This window comes from Cetorhinus maximus, chromosome 5 (genome assembly GCF_964194155.1).
Source record: "Cetorhinus maximus chromosome 5, sCetMax3.hap1.1, whole genome shotgun sequence".
Taxonomy (NCBI): domain Eukaryota; kingdom Metazoa; phylum Chordata; class Chondrichthyes; order Lamniformes; family Cetorhinidae; genus Cetorhinus; species Cetorhinus maximus.
Genome location: NC_135883.1, coordinates 86,914,483 through 86,941,260, shown reverse-complemented (window position 1 = coordinate 86,941,260; position 26,778 = coordinate 86,914,483). Strand labels below are relative to the sequence as shown.

General features: G+C 43.0%; 1 protein-coding gene across 1 annotated transcript in view; it reads right to left on the bottom strand.

The window, feature by feature from the left end:
- Positions 1–26,778, bottom strand: part of trdn (triadin) — a 565,816-nt gene that overhangs the window by 365,523 nt on the left and 173,515 nt on the right. Inside the window, exons 8-11 of the mRNA XM_078542852.1 lie at positions 24,108–24,119; positions 23,703–23,774; positions 16,388–16,684; positions 14,768–14,827 (exon numbers count right to left, since the gene is read on the bottom strand). Coding sequence (XP_078398978.1) covers positions 14,768–14,827; positions 16,388–16,684; positions 23,703–23,774; positions 24,108–24,119 — 441 coding nt within the window. The remainder of the gene's footprint in view (positions 1–14,767; positions 14,828–16,387; positions 16,685–23,702; positions 23,775–24,107; positions 24,120–26,778) is intronic.

The window sequence follows — 26,778 nt, the reverse complement described above, 5'->3', positions numbered from 1 at the left end:
TGCACCACATGGACTGCAGCGGTTCAAGATGGCAGCTCACCACCACCTCCTCAAGGGTGATTAGGGATGGGCAATAAATACCAGCCTAGCTGATGATGCCGACATCTGGTGAAAGAATATTTTAAAAGGTAGGCTGCAAGGCAAACCAACTGCTCGTCAGTTAGAAATCATTTGACATCCTGGCAAGGAGCCAGGAACTGTGAATGAGCAGAGAGATTTAGGGGTCCAAGTAAGAAATCACTAAAAGCTTGTGGGCAGGTACAAAAAATAATTGAAAAGGCTAATGGAAAAGACTAATGGCCCTTTATCTGAAGAAGGCTGAAATATAAAGAAGTTACATTACTGATGTACAACAGCCCTGGCGTGACCCCATCTAAAGTACTGTGTTCAGTTCTGGGCATCATATCACAGGAAGGATACCGGAGAAGGTTCAATACAGATTCACCAGTATGATACTGAGGCTAAAAGAATTACACTATGGTGCCAATTTGCATAGGTTGCACAGGCTCAGTTTATACTAATATAGGAGATTAAGGAGTGATCTGATTGGGTGTTTACAATGATCAGAAGGATTTTATATGGGCCTCAATTTTTCCCTCGTCGGGTGCACGCAATCGGCAGGCCTGGGAGCGGCCGGAAAATGGGCCCTCAACCGTGATTTCACACTGGCTGGCCCATTAACGGCCAGCCAGCATGAAGTGCATGCTGAAAAACTTAGTGCTGCCAGGGTGGGAGCGGGCAATGACATCACTGCAGGCGTGGGTGAGCGCTTCAAGAGAGCTCCCTGAAGGCAGACAGCTGCTTCATGGAGCTGCAGACCTGCAAATAATGAAATGAAGCACTAAAAATGGCAAGAAAAAGTTAATGCATCACAATCAAGCACCTGAAAGCATACCTCATAAAAATGTCGTCCCCTGATATTTCTTTCTATTTTATTTCCTAACAGAGATTTCATCCCGTCCTTGGATCGGGTTTCATGAAAAATGTAAAGGCCGCCTGGCCGATTCACCCATCCGCTAACAGCAAGGTTGGAAGGGCCATGAAAAATCGCAAACAATTGCGCTGTTAATAGGTTGAATTGCCCACTTGACTGTCGGCGGGCACATTTCTGAATTCTGAGTGCCCGCCGAGTGAAATATCACGCAAGCACACGATGAAATTAGGACGCACGCCCAACGTCATCTTGTGCGATTTTACACCCAATTGGGCTGGGCGTGCGCCTGCCTGCAGAACGTAAAATTCTGCATGGTATGTCCTCCGGTTGCAGAGTCCTGAATAAGGGAACTTAACCTTAAAGTTAGAGCTAGGCTGTTCAGGGACGATGTCAGTAAAATGTCACACAAAGGGCAATGGAAACCTGGAACTCTTTCTCCCCAGAAGAACTGCTGAAATTGAACATTCCAAAACTAAGATTGACAGATTTTTGTTAGTCAAGTTCCTAAGAGTTACAGAACCAAGGCAGGTGGCTGCAGTTAAGATACAGTTCGGCCAGTCTAACTGAATGGTGTAATAGGCCCGAGGGGCCAAATGGCCTACAACTGTCCCTATGTTCATTACTATAAACCAGGAGGCTAAGAGAACTTATATAGTATAAAACAACCAGTTCTGCGGTGACCGTCTATGTGGATGGTATTGCGTTTCTATGTCTGCTTTACAATAAGTGCTTCCACAGACCTGAGCTTTTGAATATGAGAACTCTTTGATCCATCATCCTGAAAGATGGAATTGTGAATCCATTTGAAGACCATGTCTGCAAAGCTGACCAAATGCTAATTAAAAATATAGATCTTATTTAAAACAAAAGATAAATAAATGCTGCCCTAGCCAGCGACGCCCACATCTCATGAATGAATTAAAAAAAGAGGCAAACTCACCAATCTCACACCAGGATTAGTAAACTATTACATGGGTTTGGTTTATTTGAAGATACAATACGGAATGGCTCAGCAGACAGATCTACTTTATGAATTCAGCAACTATTAGTCAGAGGGACAGTACATCTGCAATTCCTACACACTACGAGCTGCTGGTCACATGCTGCTACACATCCTGGCTACTTGCTCATTTGCACAATTATTTAACATGATATCACTACAGATGGATTGACCCTTTTATGGAGCAGCCACCAAAGCATCATTCAGGATCTTAGGTTAGGTTGCTCACTGCCTGGAACAAGTGGGAAGAGGATGCATGGTGTGCACTATGTCCACTTGTGTTACAAAATCACAATGTTGGTCCTATAATTGCAATATACATAATTAAATAGCCTCTCATCCAAAACTGACTGAAGTGCTGTGAGCCTATTTACAGTCCCACCTGTAAATTGCATCAGATGGGCCTTGGCATCCACGGTGTGACTGAGGGCTCCTCATCCCTCTACCCCTACCCACATCCCACCCCTCCATGTTCTACTGCCAGCCACTTGCTTTTCAGGTGTAAGGCAACTGGGCAGCAATTGGAAATCACCTGCATTTTTTTTGGTCAACCAAGTTTCTGAAGTATAGAAACACAACAATATAATTTGTTTTATCCAGTTAAACCACTGAGGCATCCAGAATTTGTGGCTCTCAGTAGGACACTGCTAAAATTTGATTGGCTAGAATCATGCAGTTTATCAGCAGAGAGCTAATTCAGTTTTATGCTGCGTATGACTAATGATATGAAACAAAGAGTTCAACCAAGGCGGCTTACTTTATATGCAACATACACGAACAGACTCTCCAGAAGATCAGTTACTACACTGCCTAGAGGAATAATTAATATTGTGCTATTCTCATTAAACTGACATTACCACACTTTCATGAATGGTTTATTTTAAAAGCAAATGCTTCACCAAGTATATTATGTTTGAACTGTGCATTTGTGCTTCATCTACATGTGGGTCTATTCGATGACGAAATGAACCACACAGTGAAGAGCAGACCGAACTTACTTAGAAGGTCCCAAGTTGAACAACTACTTTATGTTGTACTAATCACTCTGGATTAGAGGGATGTAGTATTCAATTGTTCAACTGTTCAGGATTTGATTGTGTGTGTCTGATGACTGCTCTCTGTGCTGTTAGTGAAACCTGGGTGTAGTTACTGAGAAACAGAAATTAAACTGAAAGCAAGAAGCTGTAAGCATGAGGGAGCAGATATTTAAAAAGCACTTGTAAATAAAGTTCCTGATACACATGTAGAAACTGGTGTCATCTCTGCATATCTCAGGGGCATAAAACAACAATTGGCGATGAGATGGAGAACAGTTTAAATTTACTGGCTCCAACACCTTTCCTTTCTTTGCCAGGAGATCTACCTATGCCATAGGATTAGTGGATTTCAAGGTTCAAGATCTACTTGCTCGCTACAAGAATGCACAATCCGAATGTCGCAGCAACCCACAAGAAGGTGATACTTGTACATTGTTTCAGACAGAAGGCCAGTGAATATTTGAGCAGCTGAAAAAATACACAACAGCATTTGGTACGGCAGTAAGTCCTCTCAAAAAATATTTCGGGCCAAACAAAAGTGTGATCAATTGATACGCATTCCACCAGAGATGCCAGAAAGCCCATAATGATCAGATACTCTCAAATATGTGCCCAAATTGCAAAGGTGTTCATTGACTCATAACACTTATGTCCAGCTTGAGGGGAAAGTGTAACCTATCAGTTTGACACGTGGAGGAATCTACCCTGCATAGTGAGGCACATCATGTGTACACCATCATGGATGGTAAAGCACTAGGCCATATTAAGGAATGCTGAGTTGAGATCGCAAGCATTTCAGTGTTGCTTCTCATCGATGTTGGCGCATAAGTATCTATATTGAGCGAAAACACTACCATCGTTATTTTAGGCAACTTTCTCTCACTCCATCAACAGACACTCTTAAAGCTTACAATGAATCTATCATTCTGGTTTTAGGAACGATCACAGATCCACTACACTACAAAAATGTCACAGGTTCATGTTCTATGTAGCCAAAGAGAGAATTAAGCCTTATGGGGGTAAATTCTTTCAATAAGCTTTGCTTCAAACTTAAAGACCCCACCAGAGCACACATTAACGTGATCAATGATGCCAACTATACCTTATGATATTCTTCCTTATTTATTGGGTTTGGGGAGATTAATGAGTACTGTCATGCTTCTCATGTTGACACATCAATTCCACCAATTTCCCAAAATTTGAGATAGCTGCTGTTTGCAAACTGTGCCGAAGTGTCACAGGAGGTGAAAAGACTCGAAGCATTGAGCAAATCAACTCGTTGCCGTGAATATCAAACATAGACATTGCACAATGCAAAAAATGGCGAACATAGACAATGCGTCAACCTTAGAGCAGTCAAAAATCATTCCAGACAAGTATCCACTTCCTATGATTCAAGAACAATTGGCATCATTTCATGATTCCACTGTCTTCATGAAGCTCAACATGTGACGGAGCTATATTTTGCCCATATTTTGCAGCCTTTTTTTTACTCATAAAGGTGTACTTCCATATCACAGACTGTCCTATGGACCAAATTCAGCACCTAGTGCATTCCAGAAGTTCATTTCTTCAGTCTTATCAGGTGTTGAGGGGATGCTCAACCTACTTGATGATGTCGTTGCCCATGGAAGGGTGTTTTGATCCTGGACCAGATCCCTGAGTTTTTGGTATGATCCAGTTAGGGACCAGTAACATTTTGTTCAAAGTAGACAAAGTTTGAGGTGCAAGCCACTTACACCACAAGATTCCACGGGTTTTGAACAGAAACAGAAACTTTACTATAGAAGGTCAGAAAGATATAACAATTTACAATGTTTATCTTATGCTCTAACATTCAGGATTAATATGAGGTACATCTGAATTAACAGGCAAACTGTGCTCGAACACATCACACAGCACAATAAATGGCAGATGCGACCTAAACAGATTCCACAGATTTCTCAACAACCCACCCAAGTGTCAGTAAACACTGTGAGTCAACCAAGCTCATTCAAACTCTGTTTCTCTCATGAGGGATTCTAATATTCACCTTCAAAGATCTTGCATTGGAATTCTCTCCAAAAGTCTCTCCAACTCAGATGGCTTCAACAGCAGCTCACCTGGCAGGGTTTCAGTCTCGTCTCCTGAGATTCCATTCCTCTGGATTCCCAAGCCTGCACTTCAGCACCAATTCACAAACACAACTTCAGCTCTTTGGCCGAGCCAAGCAGGACGCTACTGCTCCAAATGTTTACCTTCGGCCCAACGGCCCTCAGCACTGAGTTACCAACCTTCTGCTGCCTTCTTAGGTCTTCAGGGCTTCTCCCAAGCCCTCATTACTTAAAGTCGGCCAACTGGAGCCCTTTTTCTGCTTGGAGCCTCTTTCTCTGCTCCTCTCTCTTTCTTCTTAACTGGGATCCCTCCCTGTCCCCTGCCTGAGACACTTCTCAATAATGGTGCTCCATTCCTCAGGTCACATGATCCAATTTTTACGCTGTTTCTTTTTTATATAGGTGCACTGGGCCCGTCCTCAGTCCAAGGAACTACCAAATGGTGGATTGTGCATGCGTCACCCGCTCCTGGTCCGCACATGCACAAAACTTCCGAGGCCTGTTGGGAATTGAAACTCCTGGCCCCTACTCACTGATAAGTTAAGTTTGAATTTCACAACAAGGGATGAAGCAGAACATGAGTGGTTATCAGTGGGACTCACTCAACGCAAACAACACAATTTGACTCAACAAGGACAAATGCACAATCACAGCATCCGAGATTGACCTTCCAGGCTACAAAGTGACAGCAACTGGAGTAGAGCCTACACACGACAATGTCAAAGCCATTCATAGACATTTGACCCAATCTAACATGAAAGAGTTCGTATCATCCCTTGGTATGACTGACTTTTATCACAAATTCATTCCTACGTACACAGAGATTGTGTAGCCTCTTCGAAAGCTACTGCACAAAGATGGACGATGGGAATGGAAAATTGCACAGCAAACAGTATTTGACAAGTTAAAGGTGAAGATAGTGTCTCCACCAGTCCTTACATTTCTGTATGTAGGTTGAAATGCCCATGTTACAACTGATGCGCCAGGATGTGATAGAAGCTGTACTCTCAATACATTGGAGGAAGCCGAAGACCAATTGTTTACACGTCACTCCTGTTGTTGGAAATTGAATGAAAACGGACATTGTAATACAACCTGCAATCAAATGGTGGCATCGGACAATTCAACAGAGGGCTCAAAGTCAGTTTGAAAGCTAGTATATGAGAGGAAAAAGCATTTGACTAATCCACCCCTCACTCTCTAACTGGAAAGACACCTGCTGAACTTATGACTAGTCATAACTTTCACATGCCGCTGACCGTTTTTAAACCATCACCACCATTCAACAAGAATGTCAGAGCAAAAGCAGAATAATTGGCAAAGTGACAAAGTAAAGCAAAAGCATAGTTCAACAAGCAAATACATCAAGCAAAGAAACACGATTTGAAGTTGGAGTTTGGGTTTGCATCAAACGGAAAAATCACAACCACAAACTCGAATCATATCTATCTGGAACAAAGCAGATGAAGTGGTTGCTTAATACCAACACTCTGTTAAATGACAGCACAAAGTGGAACGTGAGACACTTAATAGTAATTAGATGAGGGGATCACGAGGACAGTGATTATGAGGATAAATTTCCCCTTTCCAATGTGTGACCGCAATGTTGTTGATCTGCCTCATTGAGCTGATCATGCAGAATCACAACCTCAAGTTCATAGATCTGAGTGCCATCATCAACAGCCTTCATATCTGAAAGACTATGGGTGGAACTGCCCAGGATTTGCACAAAGTGAAGCAACGGGCAGGTAAAACGATGTTTTACCCGTTGGCCACAATGGCGGCTTTTCATGCCGCATCATCCCAAACCTGCCGCATTAATTATGCATTCCCAGGAAAAACACCATTTCGACGATGGGCGTGCTCTGATTCGCCCACCACACCGTCACCTCATCACTTCATCACACCGGGTGCCACATTTAACCCGCAGCTGCACGTACACCTCTCAGTGCTTCCAGCCCAGGACTGTTGCAAAGATGACATGGTCCAGAAAGGTAAGAAGGCTGAAGCGCCCAGGTTTAGTGGCGCATTCCTCGAGTGCCTTTTGGATGCTGTGGAGGTCCGTCGTCATGTCCTACCCTTGCTCTGGCCACAGGAGGGGTAGCAACATTGTCACTCCGGTTTGGTAGGCGATGGCGGTGGTGATCAGTGCCAATGCTGCACAGAAGAGGTTGGCCATCCAATATAGATAGAGGATGAATGATCTCATTTGTGCCGCTAGGGTAAGGCAACCATCTCATCACTCTGAACGCACACACTCAAGCCCATCACACATTCACTGGCATCTCGCTCACTGCCAACTCAAGGGAATCACCACTCACTCTTTCACACACACTCTCACATCTCCATCTGGCCTCATCTGCTCTGGAGACTGCCTCCTCTGCCCTCACCATCGTGAGGCCATTTGCACACTTGTGTCCCCAAACAAACCCTGGAATACCCCCCTTCCCCAGTACTGCCCTCACCCTGCAGCCTCTTCCCTTTCTTGAGGCCACTTCTCTCCCTTTCCCAAGCAAGCCATAGCCCTGCAGCTGTACAAAGCCACCCTGCCTTCTGGCTGGGCTGGTAGGTAGACAGTCTCCCTGAAAATGCTGTGGTGCTGTCTGCGAAGCCTGGCGCTGATGGTTGCGAGTGCTGGCTGAAGCAAGATAGGCAAACAAACCTTGAAATCCCAAGCGAAGTGCAGCCCTCCAGGTGCATGTCATTTGTGTGCAGTTGTGAAACACGCCGGCGTGATTGGGCAGATGATCCAACATGGGTACATGAGTCCGGCAGTCTAGCCTTTAATGCAGATGTATTACACTGAGATTCCTGACATCCAATGGTGGGAAACACAGCCCACCATTGACGGGCTAGGCGGACAATTACAAACTGGTTTCACAATTTTTGGCCTTGTCGCCATATTGTTCGCTCACGCCACTGAGTACACCCAATGCCAGCGGGCATGGAAAATTCCATCCTATGTCTGTACTTAGAGAAAATGAACACACTGAATTCTAAGAAAAGACTTGTTGTACATATGGGTTTTTTTTAAAGAATAATTTAAAATAAAGTCCTTTAGTGTTACAAGGGGGGAAAGATGAAGCATTCAATTGATCGGCTGTTCAGTGTTCGATTGTGTATGCCTACTAACTGTTCTCTGTCCTATTACTCAAGCCTGGGTGTGGTTGCTGAACAACAGAAACTAAACTGCAGTGGTTCAAGAAGATGGCTCACCACCACCTTCTCAAGGGCAACTAGGGATGGGCGATAAAAATGTTGGCCTAGCCAGCAATGCCCACACCCTGCGAAAGAATAACAAAAAAAAACTGAAAGATAGAAAATGTAAGCATGAGAACAGACATTTAAAAGCACTTTTAAATAAAGCTCCTGTGATACATAGAAACTGGTGTCATCTTTTCATACCTCCAAGGCAAAAAACACAACAGGAAAGGTATAATCCACCACTGTTCCCAATCCTAACTGCTGTCCAGTAACCGTAACCTCTGATGTGTGTGTGTGTTTGTTTATGTGGTATTTGTATTTGTGGCTGTTTGTGTGTGCATGTAGACTCATAGAATGGTTGCAGCACAGAAGGATGCCATTTGGCCTGTTGCGTCCATGCCGGCTTTTTGCAAGAACAATTCAACTAATAAGTGCTTGTGCCTCTTTTTATCTGTGTATGTGTGTCTATTTGTGTGCATGGATAGAGGATTGGCTAACCAACAGAAAGCAGAGAGTTGGGATAAATGGGTCTTAATCTGGATGGCAAGCTGTAATTAGTGGGGTGACACAGGGTTCAGTCCTTGGGCCCCAACTATTTACAATCTATATTAATGATTGGATTCAGGGTTGGAAGGTACTATAGTTAAATTTACAGATGACACCAAAATAGGTGGGAAAGTAAGTTGTAATAAAGAAATAAGAAATTTACAAATGGATATAGACAGGTTAGGTGAATGGACCAAAATTGGGCAGATGGAGTTTAACGTGGATAAGTGTGAGGTTATCCATTTTGGTCAGAAGAATAAAAAGGTGACTTATTATTTAAATGAAGAGACACTTCAGAATGCTTCAGTGCAGAGGGATCTGGGTGTCCTCGTGCATAAATTGCTGAAAGCTAGTTTGCAGGTATAGCAGGTAATAAGGAAGGCAAATTGAATTTTGGCATTTATTGCTAAAGGAATAGAGTATAAAAATAGGGAAGTGTTGTTGCAACTGTACAAGGCATTGGTGGGACTGCACCTGGAGTACTGTGCACAGTTTTGGTCCCCTTACTTGAGGAAGGATGTAGTTGCAATGGAGGCGGTTCAGAGGAGGTTCACTAGATTGATTCCAGAGATGCGGGGCTTGTCTTATGAGGAATGATTAAGCAGTTTAGGCCTATACTCACTAGAATTTAGAAAGATGAGAGGAGATCTATTTGAGGTATGTAAGGTGCTAAAGGGGATAAACAAAGTAGACGTGGAGCAGATGTTTCCCCTTGTGGGGCATTCTAGAACAAGAGGCCATAGTTTTAGGCTAAGGGGTGGTAGATTTAAATCAGAGATGAGGAGGAATTACTTTTCTCAAAGGGTCGTGAATCTGTGGAATTCACTACCCCAGAGTGCAGTGGATGCTGGGACGCTGAATAAGTTTAAGGAGGAAATAGACAGCTTTTTAATTAGTAATGGGTTGAAAGGTTATGGGGAGAGGGCGAGAAATTGGAGTTGAGGCCGAAATGAGATCAGCCATGATCATAATGAATGGCAGGGCAGGCTCGAGGGGCTGAATTGCCTACTCCTGCTCCTAGTTCTTATGTTCTTATGTGTCTATCTGAAGGTATGGGGCTGAATTTTACAGGCCAACCATTGGCAGTGTGCCAGTCTCCAGTCCGCCCGCCATTGCCCCGCCACAGTTTTACAGTCAGTGATAGATCACCTGCCCATGGGCCCAACTGAGGCCTTTAAGTGGGCCTCCTGCAATACTGGCAGTGACTATCTATTCTAGTGCGGCAAATAGCTGTTGGCTTCTGATTGGCCAACAGCTCTATGAGATGGGACTTCCTTCTGGAGACATACAGTCGAGCAGGCCAAACGAAAGTGAAATTTACGCCTGGGGTGAAGAGCCTCAGTGTATAATTTGTGCATGTGTGTGTGTGTGTGTGTGTGTGTTGATAACGCTCCTGTAAAACACCTTGGTATGTTTTACTACATTAAAAGCATGTAAATGCAATTTGTTGCTGTTTTTGTTCTTGTCCCTGGTCATGCTTCTCAACATGTTTATTGGGCAAGATTTCCCACTTGGCCTGCGGGTGCACACCAGACATGCCCGAGTGTGAAATAGCGCGTGATTAATTAACCTGTATTTTTGGGGTCCATCCAACGTTATGTTGGCGGGTGGGTGAATCAGCCAGGCGGCCTTTGGATTTTTGAGGAAACCTCATCCACGGATGGGATGAGGTTTCCGTAATTAAATGTTTAAAAAATTTGGGGGGCATAATTTTTCAAATGCACATGTTAAGGTGAGTAAGTTAGCTGTGTGGACATTTTTTCCGGAATTTTAAAAACTATTCATTGGTTTAAAATACTTCAGCTCCCTGAGGCAGCTCTCTGCCTTCAGGGAGCTTTCAGTGCACACTCCCCAGCGCCTGTGCTGACTTCAACGCTCGTGCTCCTCCCACCGCCACCCCCCCACCCCCCCACCCCCCCAAACCCCCCAAACCCCCACCATACCCCGGCAGTGCTGAGCATCTCAGTGCACCTTTCACACTGGCTGGCTGTTAATTAGCCAGCCAGCATGAAATCGCTGTCGGGGGTCAATCGTGGGTGGTGGCTGTTTCCTGGCCACTCCCAGGCCCACCTGATGATCCAAAAATCCTGCCCTACGTGTTTCCTACAATTCTGTTGTGTTTTTAGTGACTGTGCTCCACTGATAGAGTAGGTTTACTCCCAGAGAAAATGTCTTTGAATTCTATGAGCTATTGGACTAGAAAAAAAAACCCAGTCCTGTGGAAGCTGTTTTCTTTGTTTCCTTCTGGATTTTATTTTGCCCCTTAACACTGTTAGCACATGTTGTCACATTCATTAGCATGAGTTACTACATATCAGCATAGAAAAATTGCCTTGTTGAGACTGCAGATTTGAGTAATTTCAACCAATTGGGCGTGTCAGTTTACTATCAGTGTCAAGTTAAAATGCTGCCATCTGGGAAATAAGTCAAGGCATTTACTGCAACATAATTATCAAGAGCACTTTTGATGCTTCCAGGCTAGAATATCACTCCAGTGATAGCAAAAACAGAACTCAATTATAATGGACCCTTGAGCAAACTTTGTATCTATCTTTCCCTTTCCACTTTGCAATCATTCAGTAACCACCTTTGTAAAACTTGGTTATCAGGTTAATTATTTTTCACACTGAACTAATCATATTGCAAGAGAAGTGACCTCCTGAAAAGGTGAGAAACAGATGTTTGCCCCTTATTCTGAATGACTTTTGAGAATTTTTCACGAATACTTTGGTAAAATATTTTAAATGAATATTAATGGAACCAATGTTGTTTATTAATGTAAGTGTTGTATTGTGGGAAAAAGTGCAGCTGTGACCAAAAATGTGACTTCTAAATAATATTTTTCAAACCATTTGAAAACAGAAGTTTTAAGATACGCCTATGATAAAGATTTAACATCAGTCACCAAATCCCTTGCTTACTATCAGATTTTATGTAAATTTCTATGTGTTGTACTTTTTAGCCAGTTATGTTATTAACATTTGAGTTTATCCTCAGAACATGATAAATATTTGAAGCCCAGTCCATGTATAATTGTCTCACCGTCCATCAACAACATTAAGGGAAAAAAAATAGTGGATTAGTAAAGGAAAAGAGGATATAGAATGTTAATCCAGAAAATCTGTTAGTAATTGAATGTAAACAAGTGCTTATTGCCAAGCAATTCTTATCAGTGTACTTACATTATTCTGAATAAAGTGGATTTATGGGTTAGTTGAACTATATTGTATACCTGAGTGGCAAAAGGCAATGACAGTGAGTAGTTTATACACCTGAATTTTCAAGATTAGTTTGTACAAAATTATTTACAAACTTTCAGTCAAGACAACAAACAAGTAAATGGAAACATGCAACAGAACAAATTATCATGTATTGTATGAACATGATTTGAACAGTACAGACGCAGCAGTTACACAAGTTAATATATTTTAATCACCAGATTGTTGCATGAGAACTATAACATTTGGATAATGTAACTATTTTGGGGATTTAAAGTAAATAAATCAACCAAGCATCAAATCATGTTCATATTCAAACTTTATTGGTAGCTGAAGCTAATTACAGAGCTTGTCATTATTAGAAAGAGACTCCAATGATTGAGAAAAGTTCAAGTAAGTAATAACAGTAACAAGGTCATTCTAATCATTAAGAAAAGTAACCATTGGTGTTTAGAAATTATTGAACGTTTACTAAAACACACATTTATGTACATAACAGCACAGAAGGTACGAGAACTATAAAGCTTCCATTAGGTATGTAACTCTACTTCTGAACTCTTAGTTCAGTACGAGTAATAAAGCACAGATCATCTCTAGCTCAGTACCACCTTAAAAAAAACTTCTTAAAATCAGGTCCAACTCCCAATCATTCAGTACAAAAGAGCCGATCTCAAATTGTGGAGCATTCAGAGCAGGAGGGGATAGGATTGGCTAGGAACTAGCTATGGAATCCTTGGCCTGAGGCCAGGCCTATTTTAACTCCAAGTCCTCATTGACATTTGTCTGCCGTGCCTCCCACTCAAAGTCAGTAGGACTGATATAACAGCCAGCTGGTGGGAATGGAGAATTGTATGGGAGACTCTGAAAGAAAACCGTCCCTGTATAAGGTTAGAGCCAGGTTGGAATTCTCCAAAGCATTTCCAGTGGTGAAAGGGAGAGGGCGGCCAGGGCTGTGTAGAACCAAGGGTTCCTTGTGAGGCCTGGAGGAACATCCTTGCTTGTCAGATTCAGATTTTTTTTTCACTTAGTTCTAGTTATATTTCTTCATCTAGATCCGGCTTTCAAATATTTAGTAAAGTATTGTATTCATATGCACTGGGTAAACCGTGTATAGTAACAAAGGTGGCTCAAAGTCCAAAATAAAAACTGTCAGTTAGTTATTGTCCAAAATATTCTTGTACTCATTTTCAAGACATGTAGAAATTTATATAGTCCAAAGACAGCATGCAGACAACAGCAGCATGTGGAAAGACCCAATTCATCAGACCTATAGATTAAAATTTAAATGTACACAGTATAACTGAAGCCTCTATGAACCTGATATTCATCTGCATAAGTGCAAACAATTAATATTGCTGTACGTTATCATAAACGCATTTTCCAAAAATGCTGAATAGTTAAATCTGAAAACCATGGTGACCAAATAAAACACTTATAATCTTTTGTTATTCTGACACATAAGTGCATGAATTCAGAGTCTATATGGACATTCATAACAGTCCCCAAAATTATATGCAAACATCTACAGGATGATTCCACAGTTCAGATCATCCCTTATATCAGCATCCGGTCATAGAAGATACCTGATCCATGTGTCAATCCTTCCTTTCCGCAATGCAACTCTGATAATAATCACCCCACTTACTATTTTTTTCCTGTTCCGATCAATAAAATTGAATATAAAAATAACTAATTTGGATAACTGCTAAAATCTTTAACACACATGCAAACCTGAGTGTGCCATGACAAAAAGCATCAAACAGCTTAACCGACTGTTCACACTTCATTTCATTGAAGTAACAAAGTGAGTGTTATTTTTTTCAGATGCAAATTTAATCTAAGTGTATAAACAATGTTTTCAACACCAATGTGGTTATTATTTCAGGTATTGGAAAACTAAAATGTAGTTTGGACAAAGAATAACATTTTCCAGAGCTACAAATATAGTGTAATTTGGATAAAAGAGAAACTTAAATAATGCAATAGTCTCATCTTTTTGGAGCCTCTTAATTATGCCAAACAGTTTTTTCCTGTAGAATACAATCCCTAGGGCAAATTATTACACAATATTTGCCTGCACACTATGGAACTTGATTAGCACTTGATTTTTTAAAATAAATATAAATAACAGGGCAGAACAGAAGAACAACTTTCTTTTTGCTTCTGTTTCTATGTTTGAGTTCATGGCGATGGTTAAATGACAGACAAACAGTGAACTAAGTGCCTTTATGCTTGAACTGTTTCAAGCAAAGCAGCCAAAATAAAAAGCCATCCAAATTCCTGCCATGGTCTACTAATTTGTTTTTTTAAATAACATTATCAAACATCGCAATGTAACAATATAAGCTTCTGGCTTGTATGTACCAAGGCCTTTTACAACTGTTACCTTAAACCTTTTGCTTCCTCCAATCTTTAGTTGAAAAACATGCCTCACTAAAGGCAGATGTGCTGTCCTTTTAACCAAAAAAAAATTCTGCAGGGAATTCTATTAACATTGCGAATGGCAATTGCCATAGTTTTACACCATCTAATATGTTGTTTACATTCCAAATAAAAACGTTAAGCCAGGTCCTTGGGGCAACTTGAATTTGAAATATTTGCAATGCTTGTAGGTGTTACCTACAATAATCATAATCTCCAGTATCAGATCCTATTAAATTCAACAATAGCAGTGTATGAAACAAGGGGGAAGAAGTCAAATTTGGTAAGAAATGTTATAAGGATTATAAATGTACCTGGATAAATATCCCCATGAGTGTACATGTCAATCACATAGCGACAGAACTGATATTGATCTGGCAGAGCAGAAGGAAAAAAACAGCAATGAAGACAACGTACAATGAACAGAATGATAGTTAAGTGGGACTAGTGAATTTGCTTTCATCAGCTTCAGCTGTAAAGGGAACAGAACAAACTGTTCTGAACACTACCAAAATTACCACTGAGTAAACAAAACGATTAGACTTTACATTAGCTTAGCAACTCTGTGCTTCATTTTCTTTGAATTTAGTTTTGTATTAAATCCTTTGGCATCAAAAGGCCAGACTAACATTCATCATTTTTTTAAAAATTATATAATTTATAACGCAGAATAAAGAAAGTTTGCAAAAGCGAAGAACAATCTCTCATTCAGTTTATTATTGGAAATTGACAAAGGGAAAAAACAAATTAATGCAGGAATGTAAACACAGTTTTCAAAGGTTGTTTGTTGTTTACATTCTTATACTTTCTCTTAATTGCTTATTGGCTCACCATCAAATTAACTGTTGTAAAAATACATGAAAGCAAATTTAAAGAGAGTCTAGCAAATTTGTATTTCCAGGAGATTTGGCAGGACTTTTAAAGAGTATCACTGTACTCAACTGCAGCCTGGCAATGGCATCCCAGAAGAGGTCTTACACAATGTGACTTGGTGTGCTTAAAAATCATATTGGGACCTGAGTCCTGGGTTATCGGGCAAGTTCAACATCCAAACCTTATTTGAACTGTTGAAAAAGTAAGAAAGTATTTTCACATGATATTAATTCTTTCTCACAGGTGTTAGACTCACTTTTTACCCCTGAGTGTCTTTTTAAAATGTCAAAATGCAGATTAACAGCAGGCACTAAAAATATATAAAGTATATTTATATGATCTGATGAGTCAAATGAATTGATAATAATCATGAGCTTTACAAGATTAATTTGCAGGCAGCTAGCAACAACATATTTTCCATAGCTAAAAATGTTGGGGTAAAAATGAATGTCCTTTAAACAGCTTTGATAATGCATTCCACGAGCTTGCTTACTTTTCATTAGGCAATTAGAATAGTTATTATTGGTTTCTCTGAATGAATTTCATGCTGGTTAAATGGGCATGCTGAAAAGGATATTTTCTTTCCTCATAGGTTTATGATGTTTGGAATCAAGAGACTGCAAGCCCCAAAATGCAGATGATAGCTGCTGAACTTTATCCTAGAACGATTTTCAGAACAAACACACAGAAAGACACAAATAGGCCCACTTAAAAACATTTGAGTTCGCTTTGTTTTTCAGGCATCTGAATCACACAAATGAGGCACAAATGATATATGGTATGAAGGAACCAAGTGGAAAAAGAACACTTGCTTCTCTGTCAGAATAATCTTTGGTTAAGGTTTCAATATAAATATTGTGAAAAGGTCAAAATGATTTTAATTGTTGTACCATACATTGCTATTATAAATAAAGACAATAGTGGCCTAATTAATTTTTATTTTACAGCTGTCATTTATAAAAATTGTATTTATGCCCCATGTTTTTTTATTTGATGTCTCTCAGGTGCCTCACTTTGGCTTTTATTGCTAACAACCTTTTTGTCATTACTTGTATTTTCACCTTTATCCTTTGATTTTGGCTTGCCTTCTTTGGTAACTTTCACTTGTTCCTTCCTTTTGCCTACTTTCTCACTCTTCAGTTCTGCAGGCTCCTTCTTCTCTCTCTTTTTACCTGTTTCAGCCTCAGGTTTTTCAAGTTTCATGGCCTTCTCTTTCACTTGGTGCTTTGTCTTTGTTTTTTCCTCTGTCTTAGATATCTTTTCCACTTTCTTTAATTTCTGTACCCTTTTCTCCAATTTAATGGTTTTGAGCTTCTTCACTTTTTCCTCAGCTCTGGGTACTTTAACTTTTTTAGCTACTGGAGAAAACAGAAGGTTCTATTGAAGTAATTTTTTTTCTTTTAAGGCTCCATGTTTTGAAATGTAATAATTTGCTGGCATGCTTAATTACCTAAGTTCTAGAAATAGTCTTCAAACACAAGTAGGTTTTGACTATTGCCGGAAAAAGAAACATACTATCAAAGCTTTCCATCTTGCACTGATAATTTTACATTGCTTTTCAGTGTAATTCTTAGCACAAACAGCCATTTGCTCACTGTGCAAGCTTGATGCTGAAATAGGGCACATCAGAACCATCCTGCAGGATAATAATCGGATCATTGTTCGCTATAAATTACGCAAACTCATTAATGGTCCTAAGGCCACCACTTTTGACCCTGAAAAGTGCCCATTCTAGCTCACATTACCCTGGAAGGATGAAGTATCTGAAAAATTTGAGCAACAGGTGAAGCTAGCCATTGCACGCTGTTACTATGTGATGGCAACATGAGTGGTGGATCATATCAAACAGCACATCCCTTTAGCTGTTCGCAACAGGCAAAGAAATGACTGTGCTCAACAAGCCCATGCTTGCAAAACTCAAAACATAATGTCTAACATTAAGTATGATTCTGCGATTGGACAACACTTGCTAAACATCCTGATTGCGCAAAGAATTACACCGAAAACCACTTAAAGGTTATCAGTTGGGCTCGCAGTATAGTTCACTTATGCACGCTAGAAGGCACATAGGGCTGAATTTTCTGTCTGGCTGAGGGGTGGGGGGGGTGGGGGGGTGCAGCGGGAGCGGGGCTCGAGTGGGCGCAGACCTGATCGCTGACGGCGGTCGAGTCTGCGGCCGCCATTTTATGCAGGCGGGCCTTAATGCCCAACTCCCAAGGATAGCAGCAGTGGAGTGGCGGCGGTGGGAGTGCATTGTCCGCCAGGTCCAATGGCAACCCGGCGGCCTGTTTATCAGAAGCGCTGGCAGCCTTTGCAAGGCTGCTCACAATGTCAAGTGGAAGGGCTCACCAGAGGGCTTCTGGTGAGCAGGCCAGTCCAGCGGAGCAGGCGAGGCTGGAGGGTTGGACAGTGGGACAGGCCAGGCCAGAGAGTAGGACAGTGGGGCCAGTGTGCCCCTCGTTTCTCAGATGACTGCTTTGCTGCCCTCCTCAATGAGGTGGCAGCACGGCAGGAGGTACTGGTTCCTGAGGATGGGAGGAGGAGGCTCCCCCACATGACGAGACGTGCCTGGGAGGAGGTGGTGAGCTCCTGCTACCTCATGCGGTGCACCTGGATCCAGTGTCACAAGCGCTTTAATGACTTGTTGCACTTTGGCAGGGTACCATATTGGCATTGGTCATGTGACCCAGCAGGTCGGCTTACCTCACTGCTGCCCACCCCCCCCAACCAAGTCTGAGCACAGGGACTGCATTGAATCATTTATGGCATTTGTCCTTTGCTGGGTGGGCAAGCAGATATTGCCCATTCTGAGGTCAGCCTGAAAGGGTGATGAGGAGATGTGTTTTTCCCCAGCAGCATGTGTTACACTGAGTCCCACATGACTGGTGTGGGGGCAACCTGGAGGAGCTGCACCTAGGCGCTGAACTCCAGGGCATGTCCAAGTCAGGATGATGACATGCTGGGAGGGGAGCTTCAAGGTGGCTTGGCAACAAACTACCTGCTGTGCTCTACGCTCCATGTGCTTGCACCTCTTTGATATGGACGGATATACCGTATGGTGCCTAATGTGATGTAGGCAGCATGTGTCCAAGGAGGGGTGGGGGGTTGTGGAGCAGGCCTAGCGTCTTTGTGTGAGTGTTTGGCAGCAGCAGGGTGAGGAGGCACTGGAGCCCTGATATGTACCACTCTGGTTGGGGTGGGTCGTGCGTGAAGAGAGTCCATGTACAATTTTCACTAATCAATGCTCGTCTCTCATTTTCAGGAGAAGAATGTTCATAACACAGCAGAGCGTGCAAGGACTGGCGGCAGCCAGGCGCAGATCGCCAATCTTAGCCGTTTCGAGCATGGGGTTCTGGATTTGGAGAGGTGCCATGCACCAAGTTCCATTGGTGTCGGTGAGGCTGGGGTACCACGGCCAGACATTTATGCCCAACAGTGAGGTCAGCACTGTTCTTCCAACAGCCTTAGAACTGCTGAATGTTAATTGATTTAATTTTGCAACATAGCTTGACCATTGATTATGGAAGGATGAGCGCATAATGATCCTGGGGACAGGGATACACTTTGACATTGTCTCCAGGTTAACTGAACCACTGTCCTTGTTCTTCCTTTCAGCATCATCACAGCAGGGCCAGGAGGAGGAGCAGCAGAGGCCCCCTCTCACACCTGAGGGGCCTGAAGTCTCACCAGCATCACGCCATTTCTGCCAGGCAGGCACCAGCACAGGTACTATCACCTCGGTGGGAATTCGAACATTGGTTAATGTCCCGGGGCACAGTGGTGAGGGCACTTCACAGTCACTGGAGGGGCTGGCAGAGACAGAGAGTGCCCATGGCGCCAGCACTCGGAGGACTGCAGGGGACTGGGCACATGCTTAGTCGGTGCCTGATGATGAGCCTCTGGAGTCGTCTGTGACGCAGCAGGTGCAGGAAATGCGGCCGGGTGTGCGGGAGTATCTGGGGGAGATACATGAGGGTATGCTTGGCTTGATCTCCGTGGTGGAGGAGCCTACACAGATGATTGCCGGAGCAATGAGCCACATGTCCGAGTGCCATGCGTCCTCCATGGAGAGAGTGGTGACTCTCGTGGAGACCCTCCTCTCTGACCAGCAAGCCCTCACATTGGCATTGACCTCAGCTGGTCAACGCCAGTGTGGGAGATGGTTTGGGCATCAACTTTCCCAGCTTGGTGCCCATCCATCCACAGTGAGCAGGAAGGTCCGAAGCGACCTCATGTCGGTGCAGCAGCAGCCTCTCCGGGCACTCCAGATGAGGGTGGCAGCTCCTTTGCCCCTCTCCCAGTGACCGTAGCATCCAGTGAGGCTGCGACGACTGGGGTGATGCCAGCTGTGGAGCTGGCAGCTCCTTCCCAGGCAGGGCCAGCACAGGTTCCACGGGCCAGAGATGACTGCCAAGGTCATTGAGGCCAACAGGACAGCAGAGTCAGCAGGCTGTCTCAGATGCCACTCCCAGCGAGGGGGCAGCACCAAGACGTAGCACCCGGAAACGTAAACATAAGGCACCTTAGGCACACCACGGGTTTATCACTGCTGCTTTTGTGTTGGCCCGAGATGAGGTCCTTATGATTTGTTTTCTTTGGTAACACCATTCTTTTTTTTTTGGAATAAGTTGGTTTGCTTGACAGAATGAATTCAGATATGTCACCATGCATGTGTTCGGTTTCAAAAAGTGTAATGAGTGCTTGGTTGGACATTCAGCTTTATTGATGAGGCCCTTAGTGACTGTTCCTAACCTGGCAGATTTTGTTCTTAGGTGTCGAGTATCGAGCCTACAGCCCAGGCTTGTCCTGGTGGTCCACAAGTGGTGTGCTAGTTGATAGTTCATTGGATTAAAGCCTCCCAGATGTCAATGGAGTATGCCCGAGTCAGCGTCTACCCCCTCAGTGTTTCCCTGTGCATGCTCATCCTCGGACTCACTGCTGGACTCAACGTGTGCAGCCGCAGCCACTGCGTCGATAGCTTCATCGTCCACTGCGTCCCACCTTTCCAGCGCAAGATTGTGAAGAGCGCAGCATGGTACCACTATCACCGAGACACGATCTGGGGGATACTGGAGTGCGCCCCTTGAACGGTCCAGGCATCGGAAGCGCATCTTGAGAAGGCCGATGGTTCTCTGCACCACCACCCTTGTGGTGCCGTGGCTCCTATTGTACTGCTGCTCAGCTTCTGTTCTTGGATGGCAGAGAGGTGTCATGAGCCACCTTCTGAGGGGATAGCCCTTGTCACCCAGCAACTACTCATCAAGCCAGGCTGGAGCACTGAAAAGTCATAGAAACATAGACATAGAAACTAGGAGCAGGAGTAGGCCATTTGGCCCATCAAGCCTGCTTCGCCATTCATTATGATCATGGCTGATCATGCAAATCAATAGCCTGCTCCCGCTTTCTCCCCAGACCCTTAGATCCTTTACCCCCCAAGACCTATATCTAACTCATTCTTGAAAGCATACAATGTTTTGGTCTCAACTACTTTCTGTGGTAATGAATTCCACAGGCTCACCATTCTCTGGGTGAAGAAATTTCTCCTCATCTCAGTCCTAAATGGTCTACCCCATATCCTCATACTGTATCCCCTAGTTCTGGACTCCCCCACCATCAGGAGCATCCTTCCAGCATCTACCCTGTCTAGTCCTGTTAGAATTTTATAGGTTTCTATGAGATCCCCCCTCATTATTCTGAACTCCAGCGGATATAATCCTAATCGACTCAATCTCTCCTCATATGTCAGTCCCGCCATCCCAGGAATCAGTCGGGTAAACCTTCGCTGCACTCCCTCTATAGCAAGTACATCCTTCCTCAGACAAGGAGACCAAAACTGCACACAATATTCCAGGTGTGGTCTCACCAAGGTCCTGTACAATTGCAGCAAGACATCCCTGCTCCTGTATTCGAATCCTCTGGCTGTGAAGGCCAACATACCATTTGCCTTCTTTACCGCCTGCTGCACCTGCATGCTTACCTTCAGCGACTGGTGTACAAGGACGCCCAGGACTCGTTGCATGTTCCCCTCTCTCAATTTATAGCCATTCAGATAATAATCTGCTACCAAAATGGATAACTTCACATTTATCCACATTATACTGCATCTGCCATGCATTTGCCCACTCACTCAGCTTGTCCAAATCACACTGAAGTGTTTCCTGGCACCTGGGTGTATCTGAGGATGTAGGCGTCGTGGGAGCTGTTTGGGTACCTTGCACAGACTTGTAGAATCAGCATCCTGTGATCACACACTATCTGCACGTTCATGGAGTGGAAGCCCTTCCTGTTGACAAAGGCACCGGACTCACCTGTTGGCGCTTTGATGGCCACATGTGTACAGTCTATTGCACCCTGGTCATGGGGGAAGCCAGCAATCATAGCGAATCCTCTTTGGCTTTCTGTGTCTGGCTTGCCTGGTCCCAACGGTAGTGGATGATGGTCAATGCACGCCTGAACAGAGCATATGTAACCTGCTTGACACAAGTGTGGACAGCTGATTGGGAGACACCGCAAAGCACCCACCGAGTCCTGGAAGGAGCCAGAGGCATAGAGGTTGAGGGTAGCTGTGACCTTTAGAGCCACTGGCATGGGGTGTCCACCCACACATTTAGCAGAGATCTCAGGCCCTATCATCTGACAGATATAGTTGACTGTCTCCCTTGAGAGATGGAGTCTCCTTCGGCACTGCACCTCAGAGATATTGAGGTAGCTGCTTCACCACCTGTATACCCTGGCAGTAGGATAGTGGCATCTTCTGCGGTCCCTTCCGCCTTGGACTACCTCTTGGCCCTGCGCTCCTTGTGTCTGCGCCTGTCCTCCCAAAGGTGGCTTATCTGGAGGCTGAATGTGCACTCCTGGCCTCCTCCCCCTTCTAGCCCTCCCTTCCTCCTCAGAGGAGCTGCCTCCAGTGGACAGTTCAGCTCCCATTCCCAGTCTAAGGGAAGGCTTCCTGAAACCTGCAGGCCCAGGAAAGATTACTCACTGCAGAGTGCTGACCTGAAGATTCAGAGTCCAGAAAAAGCAGCTGGTATGCATTTTGAAGTACTGCAGATCAGACAAGCAAGTTCCAAAATCTTTCAGAAATAAATTCTTTACTGTGCACACTCGCGGCCCCAGTGAGCCCTCTTATCACGCCCGTAGATGAGGTTACTACAAGTGTGTCCTATCCGCTTGCCCATTCCCCCCTGCGCCAAGCCAAAGATTGCACGGGCACCAAAAAAATCAGCATCGATTGGCGTCTCAAGGGCCTTAACTAGTCCGCTAATTAATGGCGGGCTCGTGTCAGATATCATCGCGTGCCCGCCCAGCGAAATATCACGATGGTGAGCGGTAACATTGGGATGCTCGCCCGATGTCACCGCACATCATTTTATGCACGGACAGAAGAAGCATGTCTACTTATCATGCCGTTTCAACTAAACAGAAGCTTGTGGGATCACCATTCCCTGGTTCTCTCCTCATAGCATTAACTTGACCAAACTGAGTCAACCTGCCCTGTTTGAATTTGAAATAAAAGCTTGGCGGTTATCAGTCATCTGTTCTCGACTGCATTCTCCATGGCAACACCTCCACCAATCAGAGACAACTTGCCAACAAATCAGCACTCTCTTCTCATTCAGTATAAATTGTCGTTCTTTTTATTGTTGGTTCTTCTTGCGTAACTGTCTTGATGAGTGCAAGATAAAAAGCTTTGATAGTATGTCTCTGTTTTCAGCAGCACTCAATTCTGTACTACCAAACTCTGAAAGAAAGATTTCCTTTGGTGAACCTTTATTATCAGAACAAAGAAATATCAATGTCATTACCCATTATTTTTGATAAAATAGTTTCTTAAAAATGATAAGAACGTAACCTATCAAAATGTAACCCTGCTTTAACTATTATATGGGGATGCTTTTACACTGCAGCTAGCCTGCTTCTGGTCATTGCCAGATAATTTATTCTTATATGTTAGGGTCAATTTTCAAAGCTCAGTGTTAGCTTGGAGACTTGCTTGTGAGGAGCACTAAATGGTCAATCAAAAAAGTATCTGAAGTGGGGTTTCAACCCACATCCTTCTGACTCAGAGGCAAGAGTGTTACCATTGAGCCAAGGCTAACATTTGTGACTATCTTGTGATCTTGTAACCAGGGGTGCATATCACACTTTCTTCAGCTGGACTATCACACCTAAATGGCAATGACTAGAAGCAGGCTAGCTGCAGTGTAAAAGCATCCCCACATAACAGTTAAAGCAGAGTTACATTTTGATAGGTTACGTTCTTATCATTTTTAAGAAACTATTTTATCAAAAATAATAGGTAATGACATTGATGTTTCTTTGTTCTGATAATAAAGGTTCACCAAAGTGCCTCTACTGATTATGAGTAGTGTTTACCTTTTGATGGAGCTTTTTGTTTTGTTTCTTTTTTTGCTTTTATCTTGCTTTCAGGCTTTTGGCTTTTAGTCTCTGTGTGTGAAAGCACATACATGAAAATTGGGAAAAATAGAAAACACAACAAAAACGGCACAGGTAAGGGATGTCATAAAACAAAATCTATTCTCAATAAAAACAAAGAATGGTAAAAAAAATATTATGGTACACAAAATATATTATTTTCATCAAAATCTGATTTCATTTCAGCATAAACTGAGAGCTGGTGTTTAAAAGGTAGGAGACCAATCACAGTACTGAATACAGTATTGGTTGTTCTATTGTGTTTTTGCATATCAATTTAGTTAGAATTGTAACAAAATAAACAAATGAGTCAAAATATATTAATGCCTAAGCAAAGTTTCTTACCTGGTGGTGCAGCTGAAAAAGACAAGAAGGGAAGATGATAATTTCAAAATCATTATTCTGTACATAATTTTTCTATAATTAAAACTGATAAATAATTATAAGAATGCATTGCCATCTTCTACATTGCCTTTTGCTTTGGGCACATTACATGGGTTCACCAAACAACTACCAATAAAAACAGTGAAGAGAAAAAGACCATAAGAACGCATGAATCATGGAAAGCTCATCAGCACTCTGAACTCATCCCTTTTGATGTACCATACATTTGCATTTCTGTGGACTTTACCCAATCTATTTATAGGATAAGATGATATTCTGTGACATTATTATATGAATGATTAACTTATTCATATGAAATCCTATTGCCCGCTATTTTAATTGGGGAATTAATCTATTCCTTTTATTTATATGTAAAACATTAATATACTAATGCCTCAATTAAAATTGTAGACAAATGACTTTCGGATGAATATAATCTGTTCATTCACTAATATCACATGGTATGTTACATGGCATTATTCTTTTGATGGCGACAAATAGTATCAGGTTAAACCTCCAAGATAAAACTATATATTTTCTCTTTGCCTGCTATGTTTCATTGGACTTCAGCATACCATTATGAGCAAGATTTATAAAAGAAAACAATAATCTTAAGCAGAATTTGGTCATATTATACCTTTCATTAAAGTAAACTTTGAGCTTCATGTTTTTCTATGCTGGAAAAAGAGCACAATGGAACGTGCAGTATAGAAAGCAGATGGACAATCTCACAAATGGCACCTTTTGAATCTTAGTTGGTCTCTCAAGGAGAAGTAGAGATGAAAGTCAGACATTCCCCACAGGAAAAAAAAATGATAGTTGGAAAAACTACCTTTGCACATCCTCTGGTAGTCAGTTAGAGAAATAATAACGGCACAGGTTTGTGAGTAGGCAGCTTGCTTATCATCTTGGTAATGGAATAATTTCATTAGCTCCCACGAATGTCTTAGTGGATAAATGTAGTCTCTGTAAGTGAGTTATATGTAAGCAGGAAGCTTCTACACATGGGCCGGGATTTAAGGTGGGCCACAGGGGTCTCACCCGTTGGTTAGAGAACCAGTGGGACTCCCGCGTCACTTTTTTCTGGAAGACCAGATGCTATTTAATTCGAATCAAGCACTTACCTGGACAGCGTCTCGACTCCCAGCTGATTAAGGCCCCAATAGCCCCCAAGAGTGGTGGGCACTGCTGGTACTCCAATGGGGCTTACAGTGAGGATTGCTGATGGATCCACAGATAGAGGTGAGTGTGAGTGGGATGAGAGTCGGATGGGAGGGGCTTGTCGGAGGTGGGGGGAGGGCGGGGGAGGGGGGATAGGCTTCCTGTAGGGCCCCTCTTCCCAAAGCCGAATCCCCCAATTAGGCATACCTTTCCTATGAATGAAGGATTCCCCTCTCCAACTCCCCCCCAACACATCCCCACCCTCCCCATAGGCTGCTGGAAAACCCAGTAGGGTTTGCTGGGAGCCTCCCCAGAGACCACTTAAGGGCCTCAATTGTCCTCTGGGCAGGAAGGCTGCCCAAAAACTTTACCACCCTGGTGGAAGGACAGCGGGATCTCCACCCAGCACTCTCCCGCCTGACATGATTCTTCGCCCCCACAGCTTCCTAACTCACCCAGGGGGGACATTAAATTGCTACCATGGTCCCTGACCTGTGTTGTGTAAACTAATATGAGTCCATGTGGCATCAGCAGTTCTACAATTGGCCTCAGAAACCTTGGGTCAGGCGAGGAAATGTCAGCCAGCTTTCTGTTCCAGGTTGCTATCCAATGATTTCTGATTAAATGCATGCATGCTCTAGGCACAGGAGGACAGGCAGCCAAGGCTGGGTTCTGGTGCCTGCTATGATTAAACAGCCTGTTAACCCTTTTTCCTCTGGGATCACACATTTAGGATGGCCATTTAGGTGACACATCATAGAATTGAGCATCTATGAATTACAGCCCAGCAGAATCTTCAGGAGAGAAGGGGGGAAAATTGTTAAAATATCAAAGATTTTCACTACTTAATTATATTAAATCTGGATATTATGCAGTTGACAGATTCTAATTATTTTATGTAGAGTATACAATTATGACAGCAGTTTACTAAATGAGTATAATAAAATGCATTTCCCTGCAGATACTATGCACACTTGACTTTCATTCCATTTGTATGATTAAAAGCTTCTTTGCAGCAAAACTCACAGGCATATTTACAAAGAATATCAGTATCATTGGGATTTAAGAAAGCCATTGACAAGAAATGAAAACTGCAGATTTTGAGATATATATTCCAAGGCTTCCCTGTCAAGAGAGTGTGCTGTCTAAATTGTGGAATCTCAGTTTGTAGACTGTTTGCTCATATGTGCATCTGGAATTTAATGGAGAACTCAAAGATGATGAATTCTGCAATTTTTTTTTTACAGGTCTCTTCCCGGCTGAGTTGTGTGGAGGAATCTCTTAAGCCTGCAACATGGCTTGAGTTTTGTGGTTTAAATACCTATGAGGCTAACAGTGCTCACAGTTATTAAACAATAAATCAGACTGCAACTTCAGGCAACAACACATGGGCAATTAATGCAGAAATCAGGAGATTCTTGTTATTTTGCTCCTCCAGAAGCTGCACTATGATAGTATCTCAAGGTGAAAC